Here is a 21,616-nt window from a genome sequence, read left to right as displayed (position 1 = left end):
TGTATGTGTATAAAACAGAGAGAGAGAGAGAGAGAGAGAGAGAGAGAGAGAGAGTGTATGTGTGTGTGAGTGTGTGAATACTGTCTACACAATAAAAATTGACGGAAGGGTTCATAAAATTGGCATTGTTCCTTGGAGGTCTGGAGTTTGGAATTAAAGGTGTCCGTTTTTGGTGCACATGAAGATTTAATCTCCCTCCCTCCCTCCTTCCCTCCCTCTCTCTCACTTTTAGTGGTATTTCCCCTTTTATATTTCTAAAATTGACAATAGTTACATTAGTACTTTGAACTTCCTGATCAAAGTTTAGTTTATTCATTGACTATGTGGGCATGTGTGACAGAGAGAAGCATTCTTTTCCTACTGAATTGGGTCAACATGTAATTCAAAAGAAAATCCACTGTACTGTTACAGTTTATGGGAAATCCAGCAGTAAATTGTTAGGCATAGTTTGCTTTTTCTTGGATACCAGTTTCTGTATGTAATGTACGATCATTCCATCTCTTCCTTCTCCAGCAAATAGAAGTAAATAAAGAACTCGGCTTGGAGTTTGAGTGGAGGCTTAAGAATAATTGTGAAAGATTTGGTTTATACAAGTTTTAAGTTTTTCTATGACTGTAATAATAGCTTGTTTTATCAGACTACCCTTTGAGTATCAGCATTTTATTTGTACAGTAGTTAGATTTTATACAAAGATAGTTCAAATTAAGAACTGTTTTTGAGCTGAACTGTTAGTTATAAAGTACTGTACTTTTACAATTTCTTGTTGCTAACAACTCTGTAAGGTAGGTAATGCACCGATTTTACAGGAGAGGTAAATGAAACCTGGAGATTGTTTCTTTTCCAAGGTCACATGACCAGAAGCGCTGGTGTCAAAATCCAAGTTATCTGGGACCATTACTGTATTTACTGTGCTACAGCTGCTTTTGTTTTCTCTCCCCATTAAGATACTACATTTTTATGGTTTCATTTTCATTTGTTATTCAGAGCTATACTGTGAAGTAGGCATGAATATCTGTTTTTAATTCTTTAGCAGAGGAATCAAGGTTTAGAGGCTTTGATTTATACAGAGGCAAACTCCTTTAATACCTTTTCTATCACAGGACTTGAACGATTGTTGTTTAATTTCAGGGCCAATGCCCTTTTGTGCAGAATACTAGAAATGTAGAAACAAAGACGTGTTCCTACCCATGCTGTTTTTCTTTGAATTTAGGATTTCTTGGCTATTCCTTGAGAAAATGTAAGTTAATTTTGCTTAGAGGTTCTGAACGCATGCCTTGAATTTAATGTATTCCTGTCATTTTGTAACATATTCATCAAGTAGACTTCATAGTCTAATAAGACAGTGCAGCATTGGTTAAGGCTGTAAAATCAAGTTTTTTTCATAAAACCTCCCCATCACCTTTGGTGCCCCTTAGTTCTGTTCTGTGCTGTCCCATGTACATCTGATAAGTTTTATTTCTTATCTTCTTTTCTTTTTCCTTTCAGTGAATGGTAGTGTCTAGAAAGGGTATGTCCCTTCAAGAGAGAGGTGCCAATGTCCAACCGGCCTAATAACAATCCAGGGGGGTCACTGCGACGTTCACAGAGGAACACTGCCGGGGCCCAACCACAAGACGACGCGATAGGAGGAAGGTACGTATTTAATGGTGATTTGAAAAGGAATTGGGAATAAAAGAAAATATTATTTAAAACCTTACTATGAGGACCAAAACTCAAATGCTTCACAGCACATGGGTATATTTTCCCCAATTTTTGAACCAAATAACACAAGTAAAACTGGAATTCAAAGTGATTCCTGAATCATTTCCCAAATATGCTCTGCTCAAAAATAGTCCAGTCTTTGACATTATCAAAAATCTAATTTAAGGGTTGTTAGCATAAGGTATATCATGTTTTATGTGCTCTTTCTCTTTTTCTTCACCCCCTAAATACATGCCACAACATATCTTTCAACTATTTGTGGTCCTTTTCCTGATGTGTGTCTTGTCAGAAGCTTTATTTGTTATAAAGATGAGATTTGGTACCCAAACTTTAGCTTTTATGTCATATTTTTTGACGACATGTGGATGCTGTCAGGGTGGTGAGGCACTCTGAAGTTTGTCTCATTTTCTTAGTGGGCTGGTGATCCGTTGGTCTTTTTAGTTAGAATAGTTGTGTATGAGATAATGTGATGAATCAGAAATATTCTCTTGAATGTAAAATTTGGGGTCTGATATGAAGTAGCCAAGGACTGCCATTGTATGTATAAAATTATCTCATCTCTGCTTGTAAGGCCTAGTTCTCCAGTCCAGGGATTCACATTGATCATGTTTAATTTGCAGTAAGTAATGACTAAATATGACTGCCTGAAGCAACAATTAGAATCATAACCATGTATTATAGATGAATGTATTATCTAGTAAATTATAAAAATTTTAAAGATGTCGAGTGTAAAGAATAAATGAAACTGTGAGAGCATACTGACGATATTTTAGTTGTTAAGCACGTGGACTTCGGACTAGGACAAGGTAGTGTGCCGTTTCTGCCTCTCCCATTAAATAGCTCTGCATCCTTTGTTAAGTCTTTGAAGAAACCTCAATTTCCTGGTCCCACAGTGGGGATAATACCTATTTTATAGAGTTATTGGTTAATCTTAGTATTATGATATGCTGAACTCTTAGCACTGTGCTAAGTAAAGTTTTGTTCTCTTATTGTTTTTGGCTCTTCTACATTCACATTATTCTTTGGAGCAGCCACATTTAACTTTATTCATGCAGCTGATTTTTTTAAAAATCACCCTCTCCCCATTATTAAAGTATTACATAATAATTGTAAGAGAATTTTGGGAAAAAAAAGAAAAATATGAAGGAAAATGTCACAATTCCACAATCTGATTATCAATCACTGTTAACGCTGGCATATTTCTTCCCAGTCTCTTATTACTGCATCTGTATATGTATACAGTGCATGTATGTGTACTTAATAACTTTTTCCTTTGTACAACTGCAGTTTTATACCTATTAATTCTTGGGTTGTATTTGGACTCTTGAACATGAACTGACAAACACTTTGGGCTATTATATGGCACATTGTTTCTAACTTAACATTGATGCTTCATCAGAGCCGTTATCTTTTCTACACATCAGTGTTATGTAAAATTATTTAAACATTTTATTGCATCATGTGTTTAAGAAATGAGTGGGAAACAAATGGATGTGGTTAATACTGGTGATTGAGATGCATTGGTGATGAAGATGGAACACAATAGATTTGTAGAGTGGCAAATCTGTTGCTGTAGTTCATGCACTTTAAGCCAGTCAATTTTGTATTTTCAATTATGAAGGAAACTAATAAAATTTAAAAATACGTTTGGAATGGCATAAAACCTGCCAAGGTCTATAAAGGCAGTTTTAATTAGGGATTTTGTAGCTTTTACCCATTCCCCCTTTTCAATAAAGTGACCCCATTTCAGCTCTCATGTTTCCAATTTTTATATACCTTCAGAAACATTTTCCCCACAGAAGTGGTACACAAAAAAGGGCCTATTTGCTTTTTTTTTTAATCTTCATTTTATAGAGATATATTCACATACCATGCAGTCATACAAAACAAATCGTACATTCGATTGTTCACAGTACCATTACATAGTTGTACATTCATCACCTAAATCAATCCCTGACACCTTCATTAGCATACACACAAAATAACAAGAATAATAATTAAAGTGAAAAAGAGCAATTAAAGTAAAAAAGAACACTGGGTACCTTTGTCTGTCTGTTTGTTTGTTTCCTTCCCCTATTTTTCTACTCATCCATGCATAAACTACACAAAGTGAAGTGTGGTCCTTATGACTTTCCCAATCCCATTGTCACCCCTCATGAGCTACATTTTTATACAATTGTCTTCAAGATTCATGGGTTCTGGGTTGTAGTTTGATAGTTTCAGGTATCTACCACCAGCTACCCCAATTCTTTAGAACCTAAAAAGGGTTGTCTAAATTGTGCGTAAGAGTGCCCACCACAGCGACCTCTCGGCTCCTTTTGGAATCTCTCTGCCTCTGAAGCTTATTTCATTTCCTTTCACATCCCCCTTTTGGTCAAGAAGATGTTCTCCGTCCCACGATGCCAGGTCTACATTCCTCCCCGGGAGTCATATTCCACGTTGCCAGGGAGATTCACTCCCCTGGGTGTCTGATCCCACGTAGGGGGAACGGCAGTGATTTCACGTTTCAAGTTGGCTTAGCTAGAGAGAGAGGGCCACATCTGAGCAACAAAGAGGCATTCGGGAGGAGGCTCTTAGGCACAGTTATAGGGAGGCCTAGCCTCTCCTTTGCAGCAACAGTCTTCCCAAGGGTAAATCCTGTGGTAGAGGGCTCAACCCATCAAACCACCAGTCCCCTATGTCTGTGGTCATGTTAGCAACCATCGAGGTGGGGTAGGCCAATACCCCTGCATTCTCCACAGGTTCCTCAAGAGGGCTCTACATATTTTTTCCTTGTTTTTTTTTTTTTAACTTCTTTTTTTTTAATCAACTGTATGAAAAATAAAAAAATAAAATAATAATTAAAAAAAAACACAATAAAAGAACATTTCAAAGAGACCATAACAAGGGAGTAAGAAAAAGACAGTTAACCTAAGATAACTACTTTACTTCCAACATGTTCCAACTCTGCCCCAAGAAAGTTACCTAATATAGCAAGATTTCTGTGAACTTGTTCCTACTATACCCATCAGAAATTAACAGACCATAGTCATTCCTGGGCATTCCCAGAACGTTAAATTTACCCATGATAGCTTATCTGTTCTTCTTGGATTATTGTTCCCCCTTCTTTAATTGCTCTCTATTGCTAGTTCCCCTACATTCTACATTATAAACCATTTGTTTTGCATTTTTCAAAGCTCACTTTAGTGGTAGCATATAATATTTCTCTTTTTGTACCTGGCTTATTTAGCTCAGCATTATGTCTTCAAGGTTCATCCAGGTTGTCATATGTTCCATGAGATCGTTCCTTCTTACTGCTGTGTAGTATTCCATCGTGTGCATATACCACATTTTATTTATCCACTCATCTGTTGAAGGACATTTGAGTTGTTTCCATCTCTTGGCAATTGTGAATAATGCTGCTATGAACATTGGCGTGCAGATAACTGTTCATGTCACTGCTTTCCGATCTTCCGGGTATATACCGAGAAGTGCAGTCGCTGTGTCAAAGGGTAACTCTATATCTAGTTTTCTAAGGAACTGCCAGACTGACTTCCAGAGTGGCTCAACCATTATACAGTCCCACCAACAATGAATAAGAGTTCCAATTTCTCTACATCCCCTCCAGCATTTGTAGTTTCCTGTTTGTTTAATGGCAGCCATTCTAATTGGTGTGAGATGGTATCTCATTGTGGTCTTAATTTGCATCTCTCTAATAGCTAATGAAGCTGAACATTTTTTCATGTGTTTCTTGGCCATTTGTATTTCCTCTTCAGAGAACTGTCTCAATAACTTTTGCCCATTTTATAATTGGCCTGTCTGTACTTTTGTCACTGAGTTGTAGGATTTCTTTATATATGCAAGATATCATTCTTTTGTCAGATACATGGTTTCCAAAAATTTTTTCCCATTGAGTTGGCTGCCTCTTTACCTTTTTGAGAAATTCCTCTGAGGTACAGAAACTTCTAAGCTTGAGGAGTTCCCATTTATCTATTTTTTCTTTTGTTGCTTGTGCTTTGGGTGTAAAGTCTAGGAAGTGGCCGCCTAATACAAGGTCTTGAAGATGTTTTCCTACATTATCTTCTAGGAGTTTTATGGTACTTTCTTTTATATTGAGATCTTTGGTCCATTTTGAGTTAATTTTTGTGTAGGGTGTGAGGTAGGGGTCCTCTTTCCTTCTTTTGGATATGGATATCCAAATCTCCCAGCCCCATTTGTTGAAAAGACCATTATGACCCAGTTCAGTGACTTTGGGGGCCTTATCAAAGATCAGTCGGCCATAGATCTGGGGGTCTATCTCCGAGTTCTCAATCCGATTCCATTGATCTATATGTCTATTTTTGTGCCAGTACCATGCTGTTTTGGCAACTGTGGCTTTATAATAAGCTTCAAAGTCAGGGAGTGTAAGTCCTCCCACTTCGTTTTTCTTTTTTAGAGTGTCTTTAGCAATTCGAGGCATCTTCCCTTTCCAGATAAATTTGATAACTAGCTTTTCCAAGTCTGCAGAGTAGGTTGTTGGAATTTTGATTGGGATTGCATTGAATCTGTAGATGAGTTTGGGTAGAATTGACATCTTAATGACATTTAGCCTTCCTATCCATGAACATGGAATATTTTTCCATCTTTTAAGGTCCCCTTCTATTTCTTTTAGTAGAGTTATATAGTTTTCTTTGTATAGGTCTTTTACATCTTTGGTTAAGTTTATTCCTAGGTACTTGATTTTTTTAGTCGCTATTGAAAATGGTATCTTTTTCTTGAGTGTCTCTTCAGTTTGTTCATTTCTAGCATATAGAAACATTACTGACTTATGTGCATTAATCTTGTATTCCACTATTTGCTAAATTTGTTTATTAGCTCTAGTAGCTGTATTGTCGATTTCTCAGGGTTTTCCAGGTATAAGATCATGTCATCTGCAAACAATGACAGTTTTACTTCTTCCTTTCCAATTTGGATGCCTTTTATTTCTTTGTCTTGCCGGATTGCCCTGGCTAGCACTTCCAGCACAATGTTGAATAACAGTGGTGACAGCGGGCATCCTTGTCTTGTTCCTGATCTTAGAGGGAAGGCTTTCAGTCTCTCACCATTGAGTACTATGCTGGCTGTGGGTTTTTCATATATGCTCTTTATCATATTGAGGAAGTTTCCTTCAATTCCTACCTTTTGAAGTGTTTTTATCAAAAGCGGATGTTGGATTTTGTCAAATGCTTTTTCAGCATCTATTGAGATGATCAATTGATTTTTCCCTTTCGTATTTTTAATGTGTTGTAATACATTGATTGATTTTCTTATGTTGAACCATCCTTGCATGCCTGGAATGAACCCCACTTGGTCATGGTGTATGATTTTTTTAATGTGTCTTTGAATTCGATTTGCAAGTATTTTGTTGAGGATTTTTGCATCTATATTCATTAGGGAGATTGGCCGGTAGTTTTCCTTTTTTGTAGCATCTTTGTCTGGTTTTGGTATTAGATTGATGTTAGCTTCATAAAGTGTGTTAGGTTGTGTTCCATTTTCTTCAATGTTTTGAAAGAGTTTGAGTAAGATTGGTGTCAGTTCTTTCTGGAAAGTTTGGTAGAATTCCCCTGTGAAGCCATCTGGCCCTGGGCATTTATTTGTGGGAAGCTTTTTGATGCCTGATTGGATCTCTTTGCTTGTGATCGGTTGGTTGAGGTCTTCTCTTTCTTCTCTGGTCAGTCTAGGTTGTTCATATGTTTCCAGAAAATTGTCCATTTCCTCTACCTTATCCAGTTTGTTGCCATACAGTTGTTCATAGTATCCTCTTATAATTCTTTTAATTTCTTCGGGATCTGCAGTTATGTCACCCTTTTCATTCATTATTTTGTTTATATGGGTCTTCTCTCTTTTCGATTTTGTCACTCTAGCTAGGCGCTTGTCAATCTTGTTGATCTTCTCAAAGAACCAACTTTTGGTGATATTTATCCTCTCTCTTGTTTTTTTGTTCTCTATGTCATTTATTTCTGCTTTAATCCTTGTTATTTCTTTTCTTCTACTTCGTTTAGGGTTGGTGGTTTGTTGTTCATTTTCTAGCTTCTTCAGTTGATCCATTAGTTCTTTGATTTTGGCTCTTTCTTCCTTTTTAATATATGCGTTTAGTGGTATAAATTTCCCCCTCAGTACTGCGTTTGCTGCATCCCATAGGTTTTGGTATGTTGTGTTCTCATTTTCATTCTTCTCTCTATATTTAGCAATTTCTCTTGCTATTTCCTCTTTAACCCACTGATTGTTTAGGAGCGTGTTGTTTAACCTCCAGGTATTTGTGAATTTTCTAAGTCTTTGATGGTTATTGACTTCTAATTGTATTCCATTGTGGTCAGAGAATGTGCTTTGAATAATTTCAATCTTTTTAAATTTATTGAGCCTTTTTTTATGTCCCAGCATATGATCTATTCTGGAGAAAGTTCCGTGAGCACTAGAGACGTATGTGTATCCTGGTGATTTGGGATGTAATGTTCTATATATGTCTTTTAAATCTAATTCATTTATCAGATTGTTGAGGTTTTCAGTTTCCTTATTGGTCTTCTGTCTGGTTGATCTATCTATAGGAGAGAGTGATGAGTTGAAGTCTCCCACAATTATTGTGGAAACATCAATTGCTTCCTTTAGTTTTGCCAGTGTTTCTCTCATGTATTTCGTGGCACGTTGATTGGGTGCATAAACATTTATGATTGTTATTTCTTCTTGTTGAATTGCCCCTTTTGTTAGTATGTAGTGGCCTTCTTTGTCTCTGAAAACATCCCTGCATTTAAAGTCTATTTTATCTGAGATTAATATTGCTACACCTGCTTTCTTTTGGGTGTAGCTTGCATGAAATATTTTTTTCCATCCTTTCACTTTCAATTTCTTTGTGTCCCTGTGTCTAAGATGAGTCTCTTGTATGCAACATATTGATGGTTCATTTTTTTTTAAATCTATTCCACAAATCTATATCTTTTAATTGGGGAGTTTAATCCATTTACATTCAACGTTATAACTGTGAAGGCATTTCTTGAATCAGCCATCTTATCCTTTGTTCTATGTTTGTCATATATATTTTTCCCCTCTCTCTATTAATATCCTTTAATGTACCCATACTGAATCTCTTTAGTACTGAACCTTTCTCCAACTCTCTCTCTCTTTTCTTTGTTTTTCTGTCTGTAGGGCTCCTTTAGTATCTGCAGTAGGGCAGGTCTCTTCTTAGCAAATTCTCTCAGCATTTATTTGTCTGTGAAAAATTTAAGCTCCCCCTCAAATTAAAGGAGAGCTTTGCTGGATAAAGTATTCTTGGCTGGAAATTTTTCTCACTCAGAGTTTTAAATATGTCGTGCCACTGCCTTCTTGCCTCCACGGTGGCTGCTGAGTAGTCACTACTTAGTCTTATGCTTTTTCCTTTGTATGTGGTGAATTGCTTTTCTCTTGCTGCTTTCAGAACTTGCTCCTTCTCTTCCCTGTTTGACAGTGTGATCAGAATATGTCTCTGAGTGGGTTTATTTGGATTTATTCTATTTGGAGTTCGCTGGGTATTTATGATTTGTGTATTTATGTTGTTCAGAAGATTTGGGAAGTTTTCCCCAACAATGTCTGTGACTACTCTTCCTAGACCTTTACCCTTTTCTTCCCCTTCTGGAACACCAATGAGTCTTATATTCGGATGTTCTATATTATCTATCATATCCCTGAGGTCCATTTTGATTTTTTTGATTTTTTTCCCCATTCTTTCTTTTGTGCTTTCATTTTCCGTTCTGTCATCTTCCATTTGTTGTTCAACTTCCTATAGTCTAGTACTATGAGTATCCAGAATCTTTTTAATTTGGTCAACAGTTTCTTTAATTTCTGTAAGATCATCTGTTTTTTAATTTAGTCTTGCAATGTCTTTTTTATGCTCTTCTAGGGTTTTCTTGTTATCCTTTGTATCCCGTACTATGGTCTCATTGTTCATCCTTAGTTCTTTGATTAGTTGCTCTAGGGACTGTGTGTCTTCTGATCTTTTGATTTGGGTGCTTGGGCTTGGGTTATCCATATCATCTGGTTTTTTCATATGCTTTATAATTTTCTGTTGTTTTTGGCCTCTTGGCATTTGCTTAACTTGATAGGGTTCTTTTAGGATTTGTAGACCAGTTGAAGTCCTTATCTCGAATTTATCAGATCTATAGCTTCGTGGTGTACACTTTCTGTTACTAACCAGCAGGTGGCATCCATGAGCCACCTGTTCTTCACAAGCCAGTGCTCCCCTGCTTTGCCTTTGTGGTGAGTGGGGGAGTGAGTCTTGTGGGGTCCAATTGGTGTACCAAGCTTGTGTGTGTAGTTGGTGTTGCCCGCCCTGTATATGGGGCGTGTGTCTGGGCATCAGGGAGTGGGGAGGTGGCTCTAACAATCAAATCTCCCTGGTGTTCCTGGAGTTTTAAAGCTGCTGCAATAGTCTAATCCTTCAGTTCAGTCCTGCCACAGTTTGTCTCTGCCACTAACCCACAAGACCTTGGTATTGGCGTATGGCTCCTGAGACTTGCTAGTGGGTCCCTCTTCCAGGCTGTGCACCCCCTGGTCCTCTGTTGAGGGATGACTGTGCTATGTCACAGGTGAGTGCTGTCCCCCCAGGGTGGTTCTGGGCTGCTGGGCTGTGTAGGGAGGCTCCGAGTCTGCTGAAATGATGGCTGAATGGGGCTTTGTTAATTCACAGTGCTCCACCTTCCCAACTCTGGAACAGCCAGCTGAGGGTGCAGGGAAGGCTAATGTCCACGCCCAGTTTTGTGGTGTGTGCCTGTTATTTGAAGCACTTCTGTCACACTGGGTTGTCTGGGGCAGCTCTGGGCTATGGGGCTGGCCACGGGCAGGGGTGTTTCCTGTCCACCAGGACGATGGCTGTGAGCGGACACCCCCCTTTTCTTGGGAAGTTGTGGTGTTTAGTGAATTTTCTCAGCCACTGGATTATTGCCTTTTGTCTCAGAGCTCTCTTAGTTCTGCTCTTGTCATTGACCTGCCCAAATTGCAAGTCTTTGAGGCTTTCTGTATTAGGCTTCTTTTAGTAATTGTTTTAGAAACAGAAGAAAAAAAAGATTAAAAAAAAAAAAACACCCTCTTTGCAGATCTAATGGGTTATTGAAATGCTAAGAGAGAAAGCAATTAGGGCCATTAAGGAAAGATCCAGGAGGCAGAGAGATCAGTTTTTCTTCGGGATTTGCATATGAGCCTCAGGGCCTGAGCTCTGCCCTTCCTCTTTCTATGTTCACCAGAACTCCAAAAATCCTCCGCTTTTATATTGTTGTTTTTCTTGCTGTTTTTTGCTATGCCTGTCTCCTCTCTGCTGGGCTGGCTGCTCTCAGATTCTCTGGTGTCTGGTCTCAGTCTATCTGTGGTTGGAGTTTGGATCAGTAGAATGAGTTTCTGATAAGAGCTGCCACTGCAGTTCTCCCTTCTCCTTCCCAGTGCTGACGGCCCCTCCTCCCATGGGACTGAGCCTGGCAGGGAGGGGCGCGGGTCCCCTGGCCACAAAAACTTACAGATTTCGCTGATCTCAGCAGTTCGACATGTTCATGAGTGTTATATGAAGTATGCCCAAAGTCAGATTGCTTTGTGGTGTCCAGTCCATGCAGTTCCTGTCTTTCTACCTACTTTCCTGGAGGAGTAACTAAAACATACAGCTCACCAGTCTGCCATCTTGCCCCGCCTCCTGATGAAAAAAAAAACGCTAGCTCTAGCATCATGTCATTTCCCGTATCATTAAAAATTGTTTGACAACATGACTTTTAAAGTATTTGTGTTCAATTTTCTGTCTATACCATAATTTAGTATTAACTTTGAATATATAAATTTTCCCTATTTTTATATGGATAAGTACAATTATGATTAGTACATAGAATTTTAGTCAAAAAACCTTAAGAGTTTGATGAAGAATGTAAATTAGAAGATATGTGGTCTGAATTTCATTTGGCCTTCTTAGAAAGGCAGCTTGATTCTTTTACTCATGATAGAATCTTAGGACAGAAGGACTTTGAAACCCTTTTAATCAAACCTCAGACTGACTTTTGTGTGTATGCATATGTATGTGTGATTAAAATATTTTTTTATTAGAGAAGTTGTAGATTTACAGAAAAACCATGCAGAAAATAGAGTTCCTATTTATTCCCACTCTTACATATTTTCCCTGTTATTAACACTTTGCATTAGTGTGGTACCATTGTTAGAATTGATGAAACAATAGTATTATAATTATACTGTTAACTAAAGTTCATAGTTTACATTAGATGTACTCTTTGTGTTGTATGGTTCTATAGTTTTTTAAATTTTGATTCTGATAACATATATACAACTTAAACCCAGACCAACTTTTAAAAATTCCTGTAGAATGTACCATAATAGCAATTATCTAATATTTAAGAAACCTCTCCAATAATTTATAGGAGTAAGGCAATTGGAATCAACTGGGAGAGAGCCATCATGACTGTATTTTCATTCTCTTCATCTGACTCATTATTGTGGCTTTTGTTTCCTAAAAACAGTCAAGTTGGTCTTGTAAAGGTATTCATAGTGATATAGTAATTCAGATAATTGTGATAAATAATAGCAGCTACTACAATAGATTAGTAAGTGTTCACGTTTACCAAACGTTGTACATAGTCCTTCAGTTGAGGCTCATAGAAACTATGTTTGTTAAAGATGTAATTCCTATTTTATAAATGTGGAAACTTCAATTTTATATTGAAGATACTCTGGTATGTAGAGTTGGAACTTGATTCCAGACCTTGACTCTAAAGCCATACTTCTTTTCATTATGTGGAACTATTTTTACTGCAGAAACCACTTGATCCATATTATGAGGTACTTAGAGGAGGGTATGGAATACTAATAATGGAAGAGTATTAATTCCTTTAGTTTAGAATTTAAGTAGCAGGTTTTCCCTCCTGAGTTTCTTGGTGTCATTCATTTTTGATCTGCTGTTTTCTTCCAAACTTATATTAAGCTGTCTTCTTTGTGTAGCCCCCTTCCAGGGACCACTCCTGCCCTTCTCCCAAATCAAGGTCACTTACCTGTGCTAGACGAATACTTTGTGCTCATCCTTTAGGTAAAAGAAGGTAGTATCTTTGGAATGTATTTCATCTCCTCTGACTATTCTCTTTCACCCATCTTTAGTCCATAATTGAACCAGACATCTTACTCCTATTATTTTTCTCTTTCCCTTTCTTCTGTAATTTTTTGGGCTATACCTGATCTGTTCCTCTTTTTTCTGCTCTCTTTTTCTTCCTTAGGAAATCACTCTCTTCCCCTGCTTCTCTGTGTTGGCTTGCTCTCAAGGATACTTCCTAGCCTTTCTCACTTCTAGTACAGGTGTTTGTAGGTTTCCCCTCCCTCTTGACCATGCAGTATCATTTTTATGATATCATGTGTGTTTTCCTGTTTTTCCCAAACAGTAGTCCTGGGATTATATTAAATTTTATTAGAAACTTTAAGATTGCTTTAGTGGTAATTTTTTTTTTTTTAATCTTCATTTTATTGAGATATATTCACATACCACGCAGTCATACAAAACAAATCGTACTTTTGATTCTTCACAGTACCATTACATAGTTGTACATTCATCACCTAAATCAATCCCTGACACCTTCATTAGCACACACACAAAAATAGCAAGAATAATAATTAGAGTGAAAAAGAGCAGTTGAAGTAAAAAAGAACACTGGGTGCCTTTGTCTGTTTGTTTCCTTCCCCTATTTTTCTACTCATCCATCCATAAACTAGACAAAGTGGAGTGTGGTCCTTATGGCTTTCCCAATCCCATTGTCACCCCTCATAAGCTACATTTTTACACAACTGTCTTCGAGATTCATCCATGTTGTCATATGTTTCACAAGATCATTCCTTCTTACTGCCGCGTAGTATTCCATCGTGTGTATATACCACATTTTATTTATCCACTCATCTGTTGAAGGACATTTGGGTTGTTTCCATCTCTTGGCAATTGTGAATAATGCTGCTATGAACATTGGCGTGCAGATATCTGTTCGTGTCACTGCTTTCCGATCTTCCGGGTATATACCGAGAAGTGCAATCCCTGGATCGAATGGTAACTCTATATCTAGTTTTCTAAGGAACTGCCAGACTGACTTCCAGAGTGGCTTAACCATTATACAGTCCCACCATCAATGAACAAGAGTTCCAATTTCTCCACATCCCTTCCAGCATTTGTAGTTTCCTGTTTGTTTAATGGCAGCCATTCTAATCGGTGTGAGATGGTATCTCATTGTGGTCTTAATTTGCATCTCTCTAATAGCTAGTGAAGCTGAACATTTTTTCATGTGTTTCTTGGCCATTTGTATTTCCTCTTTAGAGAACTGTCTTTTCATATCTTTTGCCCATTTTATAATTGGGCTGTCTGTACTATTGTCATTGAGTTGTAGGATTTCTTTATATATGCAAGATAATCAGTCTTTTGTCAGATACATGGTTTCCAAAAATTTTTTCCCATTGAGTTGGCTGCCTCTTTACCTTTTTGAGAAATTCCTTTGAGGTGCAGAAACTTCTAAGCTTGAGGAGTTCCCATTTATCTATTTTCTCTTTTGTTGCTTGTGCTTTGGGTGTAAAGTCTAGGAAGTGGCCGCCTAATACAAGGTCTTGAAGATGTTTTCCTACATTATCTTCTAGGAGTTTTATGGTACTTTCTTTTATATTGAGATCTTTGGTCCATTTTGAGTTAATTTTTGTGTAGGGTGTAAGGTAGGGGTCCTCTTTCATTCTTTTGGATATGGATATCCAACTCTCCCAGCCCCATTTGTTGAAAAGACCATTATGATTCAGTTCAGTGACTTTGGGGGCCTTATCAAAGATCAGTCGGCCATAGATCTGAGGGTCTATCTCTGAATTCTCAATTCGATTCCATTGATCTATATGTCTCTTTTTGTGCCAGTACCATGCTGTTTTGACAACTGTGGCTTTATAATAAGCTTCAAAATCAGGGATTGTAAGTCCTCCCGCTTCGCTTTTCTTTTTTAGAGTGTCTTTAGCAATTCGAGGCATCTTCCCTTTTCAAATAAATTTGATAACTAGCTTTTCCAAGTCTGCAAAGTAGGTTGTTGGAATTTTGATTGGGATTGCATTGAATCTGTAGATGAGTTTGGGTAGAATTGACATCTTAATGACATTTAGTCTTCCTATCCATGAACATGGAATATTTTTCCATCTTTTAAGGTCCCCGTCTATTTCTTTTAGTAGAGTTATGTAGTTTTCTTTGTATAGGTCTTTTACATCTTTGGTTAAGTTTATTCCTAGGTACTTGGTAATTTCTTTAATGTTGTTTTTGTTGTAAAAGCACAGTGCATGTTCTTAATAGAAAACTGGGAAGGTTCAGGAAAATTAAAGAAAAGATAGTTTTAATCGTACCACCCAGAAATAACCATGGGTAATATTTCTATTGTCTGTTCTTTTTCTTTATGTATACTTCCAACATAAAATAATAGGATGATATAGTATACTAATCAGCTTTTATCACTTGATGTGAACTTTCTGTAATTGTGGAACATTCTTCCATGAGAAAAATTTTAAATGCCTCCATGATTTTCTTTGATATGAAAGCACATGATTTAAAATATTTGGACCTCTAGTGTTTTTCCCCCAATTTTCTGCTCTAAAAAAAATTTCTGTAACTATCATATTTGACTGTCATTCAGATCCTGGAAGTGTTTTATAGGATGTAAGGGTATGAATATTTTGAAGACTTAACAGATTACCAAATTGTCCATCAGAAACATTGGACCAGCTTATACTCTGTCAGAGTGCCCATTTCTCCAAATTCTAGTTGATACAGCATTTCATTTTAATCTGTCTGCAAACTTGCAACAGTTATTAGTTTCTGAGTAAAAACCCAATTGTGAGAACTGTAGGTTATAGCTTTTTGTTAACATTTTCAGAGCTGGAATGTTATTAACCAGCATTAATTATATAGAAAGAAGTAGAGTTGCATTTTTCTTGGAAAACTATTTCAAAGGAATGGAATATAGAAAAGTAGAAGAAGAAAATAAGTACCATCGAGAAATAAATCTGCAATAGCATTTTAATTTTTATTTTTCTCCAAAATACAATTTAGGATATAGCTGATTATACTGTAAATACTGTTTTTTTCCGTCCTAACATAAACAATTTTCCCTATTATATGATTTTTTTTGGTAATCATTTACAAATGGCCACATAATTCATGGAGTCAATATACAGTGTTTTTTCCATGATTACTTTTTCAGTTATTGGATAGCTGTCATGGAAGAGCTTTCTGCTTATGCTTAAATATTTTCATTTCAGATACCACTAAAGGATAGGTTCCTGGAAATGAAATTGCTTGGTCAAAAGGTGTTGTCTTTTATGGTCACCAACTTGTTTATAACGTAAATTTTTTTTCTTCAATTTACATTCCCACTATCAGGAAAAAGGTGTTTTTTCTAATCATCTCATTTGTCTCTCCATTTTTACATTTTTCTGCTAATTGAAGAAGGGAAAATATGCTCTCTTGTTTTCTTGTGTTTTTTTGTTTTTGTTTTTGTTTTAGTATTTAGGTTAAAAATTGAACATAGAGGTTTAAGGAGTGAGATCTGATGTAAATATACTATTAAATTGTGTATGAGGTTATTTCCCTTCCTACCACTGTACAGGAGAACTAATGTTTTAATTCATTCAGCTGATGTTTATTGGTTTATTGTGTACAAACTTCAGTCCTAGTTCCTGAAGAGGGGTTTGGCGACATATATGCATTAGAAGACAGTTGACATACACCTGGTGGAAATACAGACTTGAATCTTGTAAGCACTGTAAGTTTCTAGGGGTAAAGAAGACTTGATAGACGATAAAGAATTTAACTGACTCCTAAAAGATGGGAAGGTTTGAATAAGAAGATGTTCATATTCATGATAGCTTTTTATTTATTTATATTTAGGGTCATTTCTTTCATTTTAAGAATAGAATCATTTTACATATTGAATTCTGGTTTGTTGTTTTCAGTCACATGTTATAGGTATTTTTACTTGTTGCTACATATATAAAGCTACCTCATTCATTTTAATGTCTACATAATTTTCCATCATATGGAAGTACTGTTTATTACAGTCACTCTTGATGACATTTTGATTTCCAGTTTTCCCTATGGCAATTTATGTTTGAAACTTTTTTATATTAGGATTACTGATTTTCCTTTTTTTCTAATATTTTCATTTTTGTATTTTCTAATTTCTAATTACTGATTTTCTAATACTTTTATAATAGTATAAAGAAAACTGTGGGCAAAAACTTGTGCCTATATTTGAATTAGAAAGTTGCAGACTTAGGGAGTCAGAATACCTGAATTTAATCTTACCTTTCCTGCCTAGAGCTGTGTGACTTTACACAGCTTCCTTTCCTGTATCTTTAAAATGATAATAATACTTGTCTCAGGTGTTGTTTGAGGATTAAGCTGGATAATATATTTAAAGGAGTTTAATATAATGCTTATCATATCATCAACACTTGAAGAAATATTTATCCTGTAGTTATCTTAATAAGTTCATGAGAGTAGTGCATCATTAATTTTCTATTTTTTATTGTCTTCATGTCTTCTGTCTCCAATTATTTATTTGTGAAATGTGGGTGAAAGTAAATTGGGGCATAAAGCTCCCCCTGTTTTGATTAGCTTTTCCCATGGTTTTGGTTCTGTTTAGTCTGTCTGTTTTTTTTTTCTTTCCACGATAACATAAGTGTGGTTTACTCACTCATGCTCAGTATACCTAGATCATCAAAAATATAAAGTTGTCATTTTTGCCTCTCTGCTTGTAACCCTATCATTATTTCTTTTACCTGTTTTCAGCAGAGTACCAAGAAAAGTATAAATATGTAACGTCATTGTTTTTAACATTCCGATTAATTAATAATATTCTAGACTTAATGTATACCATACTTGGCATATGCTATATATAAATTGAAGTGAAAATGTAAAGTGTGGATTAGCTTAATGAGTGCAAGCAATAAGTTTATATTATGTGTTTTATTTTGATAACTATTTTCAAGTTAGTTGAAGTGGAAGATTTTAGTGGTATTCTTTGAAGCACTTTGATTTTCCTCTTTGGGAAGGGGGTTTCCCACTTTAAATGGACTGAAATTAAATATTCAGTTATTTTGTTTTCTGAACTAAGGGAAACACCTTCAATTTGCAATTTAAGCACTCATTAGCAATAAGTAAATTGCTTGGTCATGTATAATTCCTGATTTTGAGAGCCTTATTAAGGATGCTATGTTGGACCAATTAACCATGAGACAACCTTACAAATTTCCTTTGGTACTTCAGGAATTAATTCTCTCTTAATGGGTTCTAAGGAAGTCTCACCTAATTCTGACGTATTAACTTAAGTAAAGCATAGATATCCTGCCATTTTGTTGTTTGCATATTTTATTAAGGATAAAATGTAGATCCTTCTACAAGGCATTTTGGGACCCTCCCTGTCAGGCCCTAGCTTATCCTTTCAATCTTATTTCCTAACATCTATGCCTAGGGCAAGTCAAACGATTTGCCAGGTGGGTTTCATGCCTCTACCTTCGTACTTTGTTTTTTGACTGGAATACCTTTTCCTCAACTTCTCATCGTTCAGGACCTGGTTTAATTGCCATGTTTTATAAAGCCTGTATTCTTCTGCTAGAAATAATTTCTCCCTTTGCTGGGAACATTAGAGCACCAGGTAGATCATGTTGTTTTATAGCCTGTGATCTCTTTGAAGACTGGACTGTTATCCATTTTTATATGCCTTACTGTGACTTCATAAATTGAATAATTGGCACACCCAGCACTTAGTTGAAATGAGTAAGTTGGTTCTCACCTCTTATCTGATCCAGTACTCCCTCTCTATGATGTCTGTCATATAATGTAAATATCTATTATTATGCCCCTTAGTGCCTTGAAATGAAGTAAGAAACATATAAAAAGCCTGCCTAAGCACAGTTTAGAAACATCAATATAGTGTGCTAACATTTCATCAAGATAAAAATAAAGCAAATAAAAGGAATTTGGTAATAAGGAACATCTATCCTGGAATTGTATTTTTAATTTTGTTGAAGCTGATCTCAGAAGAAAATGTCTTTAAAAATTTACCCTTTGAAGAGGAAGTACAGAGTAAGACTCTAAAGGGTAGGGATTGACTGTGATTATTGGTGCAGTAATCTTCTATTAAAATTGATGATGGTTTTGTTAGGATTCTCATTACAAAGTAACAGGTTTAAGTGCTCTGTGCCCCATTGTATTTTCACCATTAGCCCTGTTATTTTTAGTGGGCTATTTTGCAGAATGTGATGTTTCTTCAGGAACACCCATATGATGTTATAAAATCTTGTGAATGCACTCTGTGAGTCATTCACACACACGTGCGCGTGCACACACACACACACACTCATAAAGGCTTGGGCTGTAACTTACTGAATAGGCTCATATTCTAGTGCTACTTAAGAGTTTTTCCTTAATTTTACTGTGCTATTCTAACATAAAGTTTACTAGATCTCAGAGATTATGAAATTAATGTTGAGCATCAAGGTCCATTAAAAGGAGGGAGTTGGTAAAATGAACTAAAAGGAGGCATCTGAGGCTTAACGTTTAGGTCTGTATATTATGGTATTCTAACTGGCTATCTGGATGGGCATCAGTATTTTTTAGGGATCTACTCTGCAGCATTTTGAGCATTAATAATTATAAGTGGAATATAATAAAATAGAGTCCCACTTTGGAAGTGTCCTGTATTTTTAACTGCATGGTGCCATCTGGTTACATGTGCTCACCAGAGGGTGGAAAAACTATGGGCCATGGCAAAATCTGGCTCACCACCTATTTTTGTCAATAAAATTTTGATTGGAACACAGTCATGCCCGTTCATTATGCATTGTCTTTGGCTGCTTTTGCACTATAATGGCAAAGTTTAGTAATAGTGCTACTCACAGTGTCACCCACAAAGCCAAAAACATTTACTATCTGACCCTGTGCAGAAATAGTTGACAATCCCTAGATAGAAGGGCAATAATAAACGGTATTTTATAATATTCTTAAATATATTTTTAAACCTGCCCTCAGAATGTCACACTTAAAATAATTTTAGGAAAGGAAGAATTAGATCAGTGTGCATATTGTTGGATTTAAGCCAGTTTTATGAGCCTCAGTTTTCTCAGATGATTGGATGGTATTTATTTTGGAGGGGTCTGATATTGGGAGTTTCCTTGCTAAATTCTTCAGTTTATTGAAGGTTTTGGTAAGGACATGAGAAATGAAAGAATAGATTTATGTGGATATAAAGTTAGGTATATTTAAATATAAATGAATAATTTATTCAGGTTAAAGAAATTGAGGACTGGTACCTCTGCAGTGCAACTAGCATTACATTGATGTGGGTCAATTTCGAACGACAAACAATGAATTTTTTTTTTTTTTTTTGTAGACTTATTTTAGTAAGTTGTTCCGGTTTGCTAATGCTGCCTTTTTGCAAAATACCAGAAATGGATTGGCTTTTTTAAAGGGGGTTTATTTGGTTACAAAGTTACAGTCTTAAGGCCATAAAGGGTCCAGGGTAAGGCATCAACCATAGGGTACCCTCAGTAGAGAAAGGCCATTGGCATCAGGAAAACCTCTGTTCGCTGGGAAGGCACATGGCTGACGTCTGCTTGCTCCCAGGTTGTGTTTCAAAATGGTGTTCTCCAAAATGTTGCTCGTGGGGCATTTTGTCCTCTCTTAGCTGCAGCTCCTTCAAAATATCACTCTCAGTTGCCCTCCAAAATGTCACTTACAGCTGCTCTGCATCTGGGCCTGTGTGGCTCTTTTTAAAGTACTCCAGTGATTTAATAAAGACCCACCCTGAATGGGTAGGGCAGCACCTCCATAGAAATAATCCAGTGAAAGGTCTTGCCCACAGTTGATTGAGTCAAATCTCCATGGAAACACTGAATCAATAGGTTGCAACCTAATCAACACTAATACGTCTGCCCCCACAAGATTGCATCAAAGATAATGGTGGTTTGGGGGACATAATACATCCAAACTGGCACAGGGGTATAGCATAACACACATTTTTAGGGATTTATATTTGAATATTTAACTTTTACATATTGTTTATCACAAAGTTGTTCAGTTTTGAATGGATAAAGTTTCTTTTTAATTTTTAGAAATCAAGGATTACAGCAAGGGTTTTTTTAAAATAATGGAATGGAAAGTGTGATTCAATTAAAAAATCAACATATAGCAAATCTTAAGAAAATAAGGTAGAGGTTCCAAATGACATAATTTATAAATATCCATGATGTTAAATGTTATACCCTGGAAAACAGTGTTATACCTTTTTTTTTTTTTAAGTAGCTGTGGCATAATTTGAAAAATTAACTTGATCTCGTTTTAAAAAAATGATTTCAGAGCTAACTCTGTTGCTAGAAATATAACAAAAACAAAAGCAATCACTTAGAAATTGTCCCTCTAATAAAAAATTCTGGGTGTTCTAGTTTGCTAATGCTGCCGGAATGCAAAACACCAGAAATGGATTGGTTTTTATAAAAGAGGGTTTATTTGGTTACACAGTTACAGTGTTAAGGCCTTAAAGTGTCCAAGGTAACGCATCAGCGATCAGGTACCTTCAGTGGAGGGTGGCCAGTGGTGTCCAGAAAACCTCTGTTAGCTGGGAAGGCACGTGGCTGGCGTCTGCTCCAAAGTTCTGGTTTCAAAATGGCTTTCTCCCAGGATGTTCCTCTCTAGGCCACAGCTCCTCTTCAAAATGTCACTCTCAGTTGCTCTTGGGGCGATTGTCCTCTCTTAGCTTCTCCGGAGCAAGAGTTTGCTTTCAACAACCGTCTTCAAACTGTCTCTCATCTGAAGCTGCTATCTCAGCTTCTGTGCATTCTTCAAAGTGTCCCTCTTGGCTGTAGCAGGCTCTCTCCTTCTGTCTGAGCTTATATGGTGCTCTAGTGAACTAATCAT

General features: G+C 36.5%; 1 protein-coding gene across 15 annotated transcripts in view; it reads left to right on the top strand.

The window, feature by feature from the left end:
- TRIP12 (thyroid hormone receptor interactor 12) overlaps positions 1–21,616 on the top strand; it is a 175,345-nt gene that overhangs the window by 49,337 nt on the left and 104,392 nt on the right. For 10 of the 15 annotated variants that reach the window (XM_037849860.1, XM_037849871.1, XM_037849870.1 and 7 more), the window contains exon 1: positions 1,535–1,632. In XM_037849860.1, the coding sequence (XP_037705788.1) occupies positions 1,535–1,632 (98 nt within the window). Of the gene's footprint in view, positions 1–1,485; positions 1,633–21,616 lie in introns of those variants that run through there. The other 5 variants (XM_037849872.1, XM_037849868.1, XM_037849866.1 and 2 more) reach the window with 1 other exon arrangement.

The sequence above is a fragment of the Choloepus didactylus genome, chromosome 9 (assembly GCF_015220235.1).
Source record: "Choloepus didactylus isolate mChoDid1 chromosome 9, mChoDid1.pri, whole genome shotgun sequence".
Lineage (NCBI taxonomy): Eukaryota > Metazoa > Chordata > Mammalia > Pilosa > Megalonychidae > Choloepus > Choloepus didactylus.
Note: the sequence above shows the minus strand (reverse complement) of the source record. Positions and strands in the feature narration are given on the sequence as shown.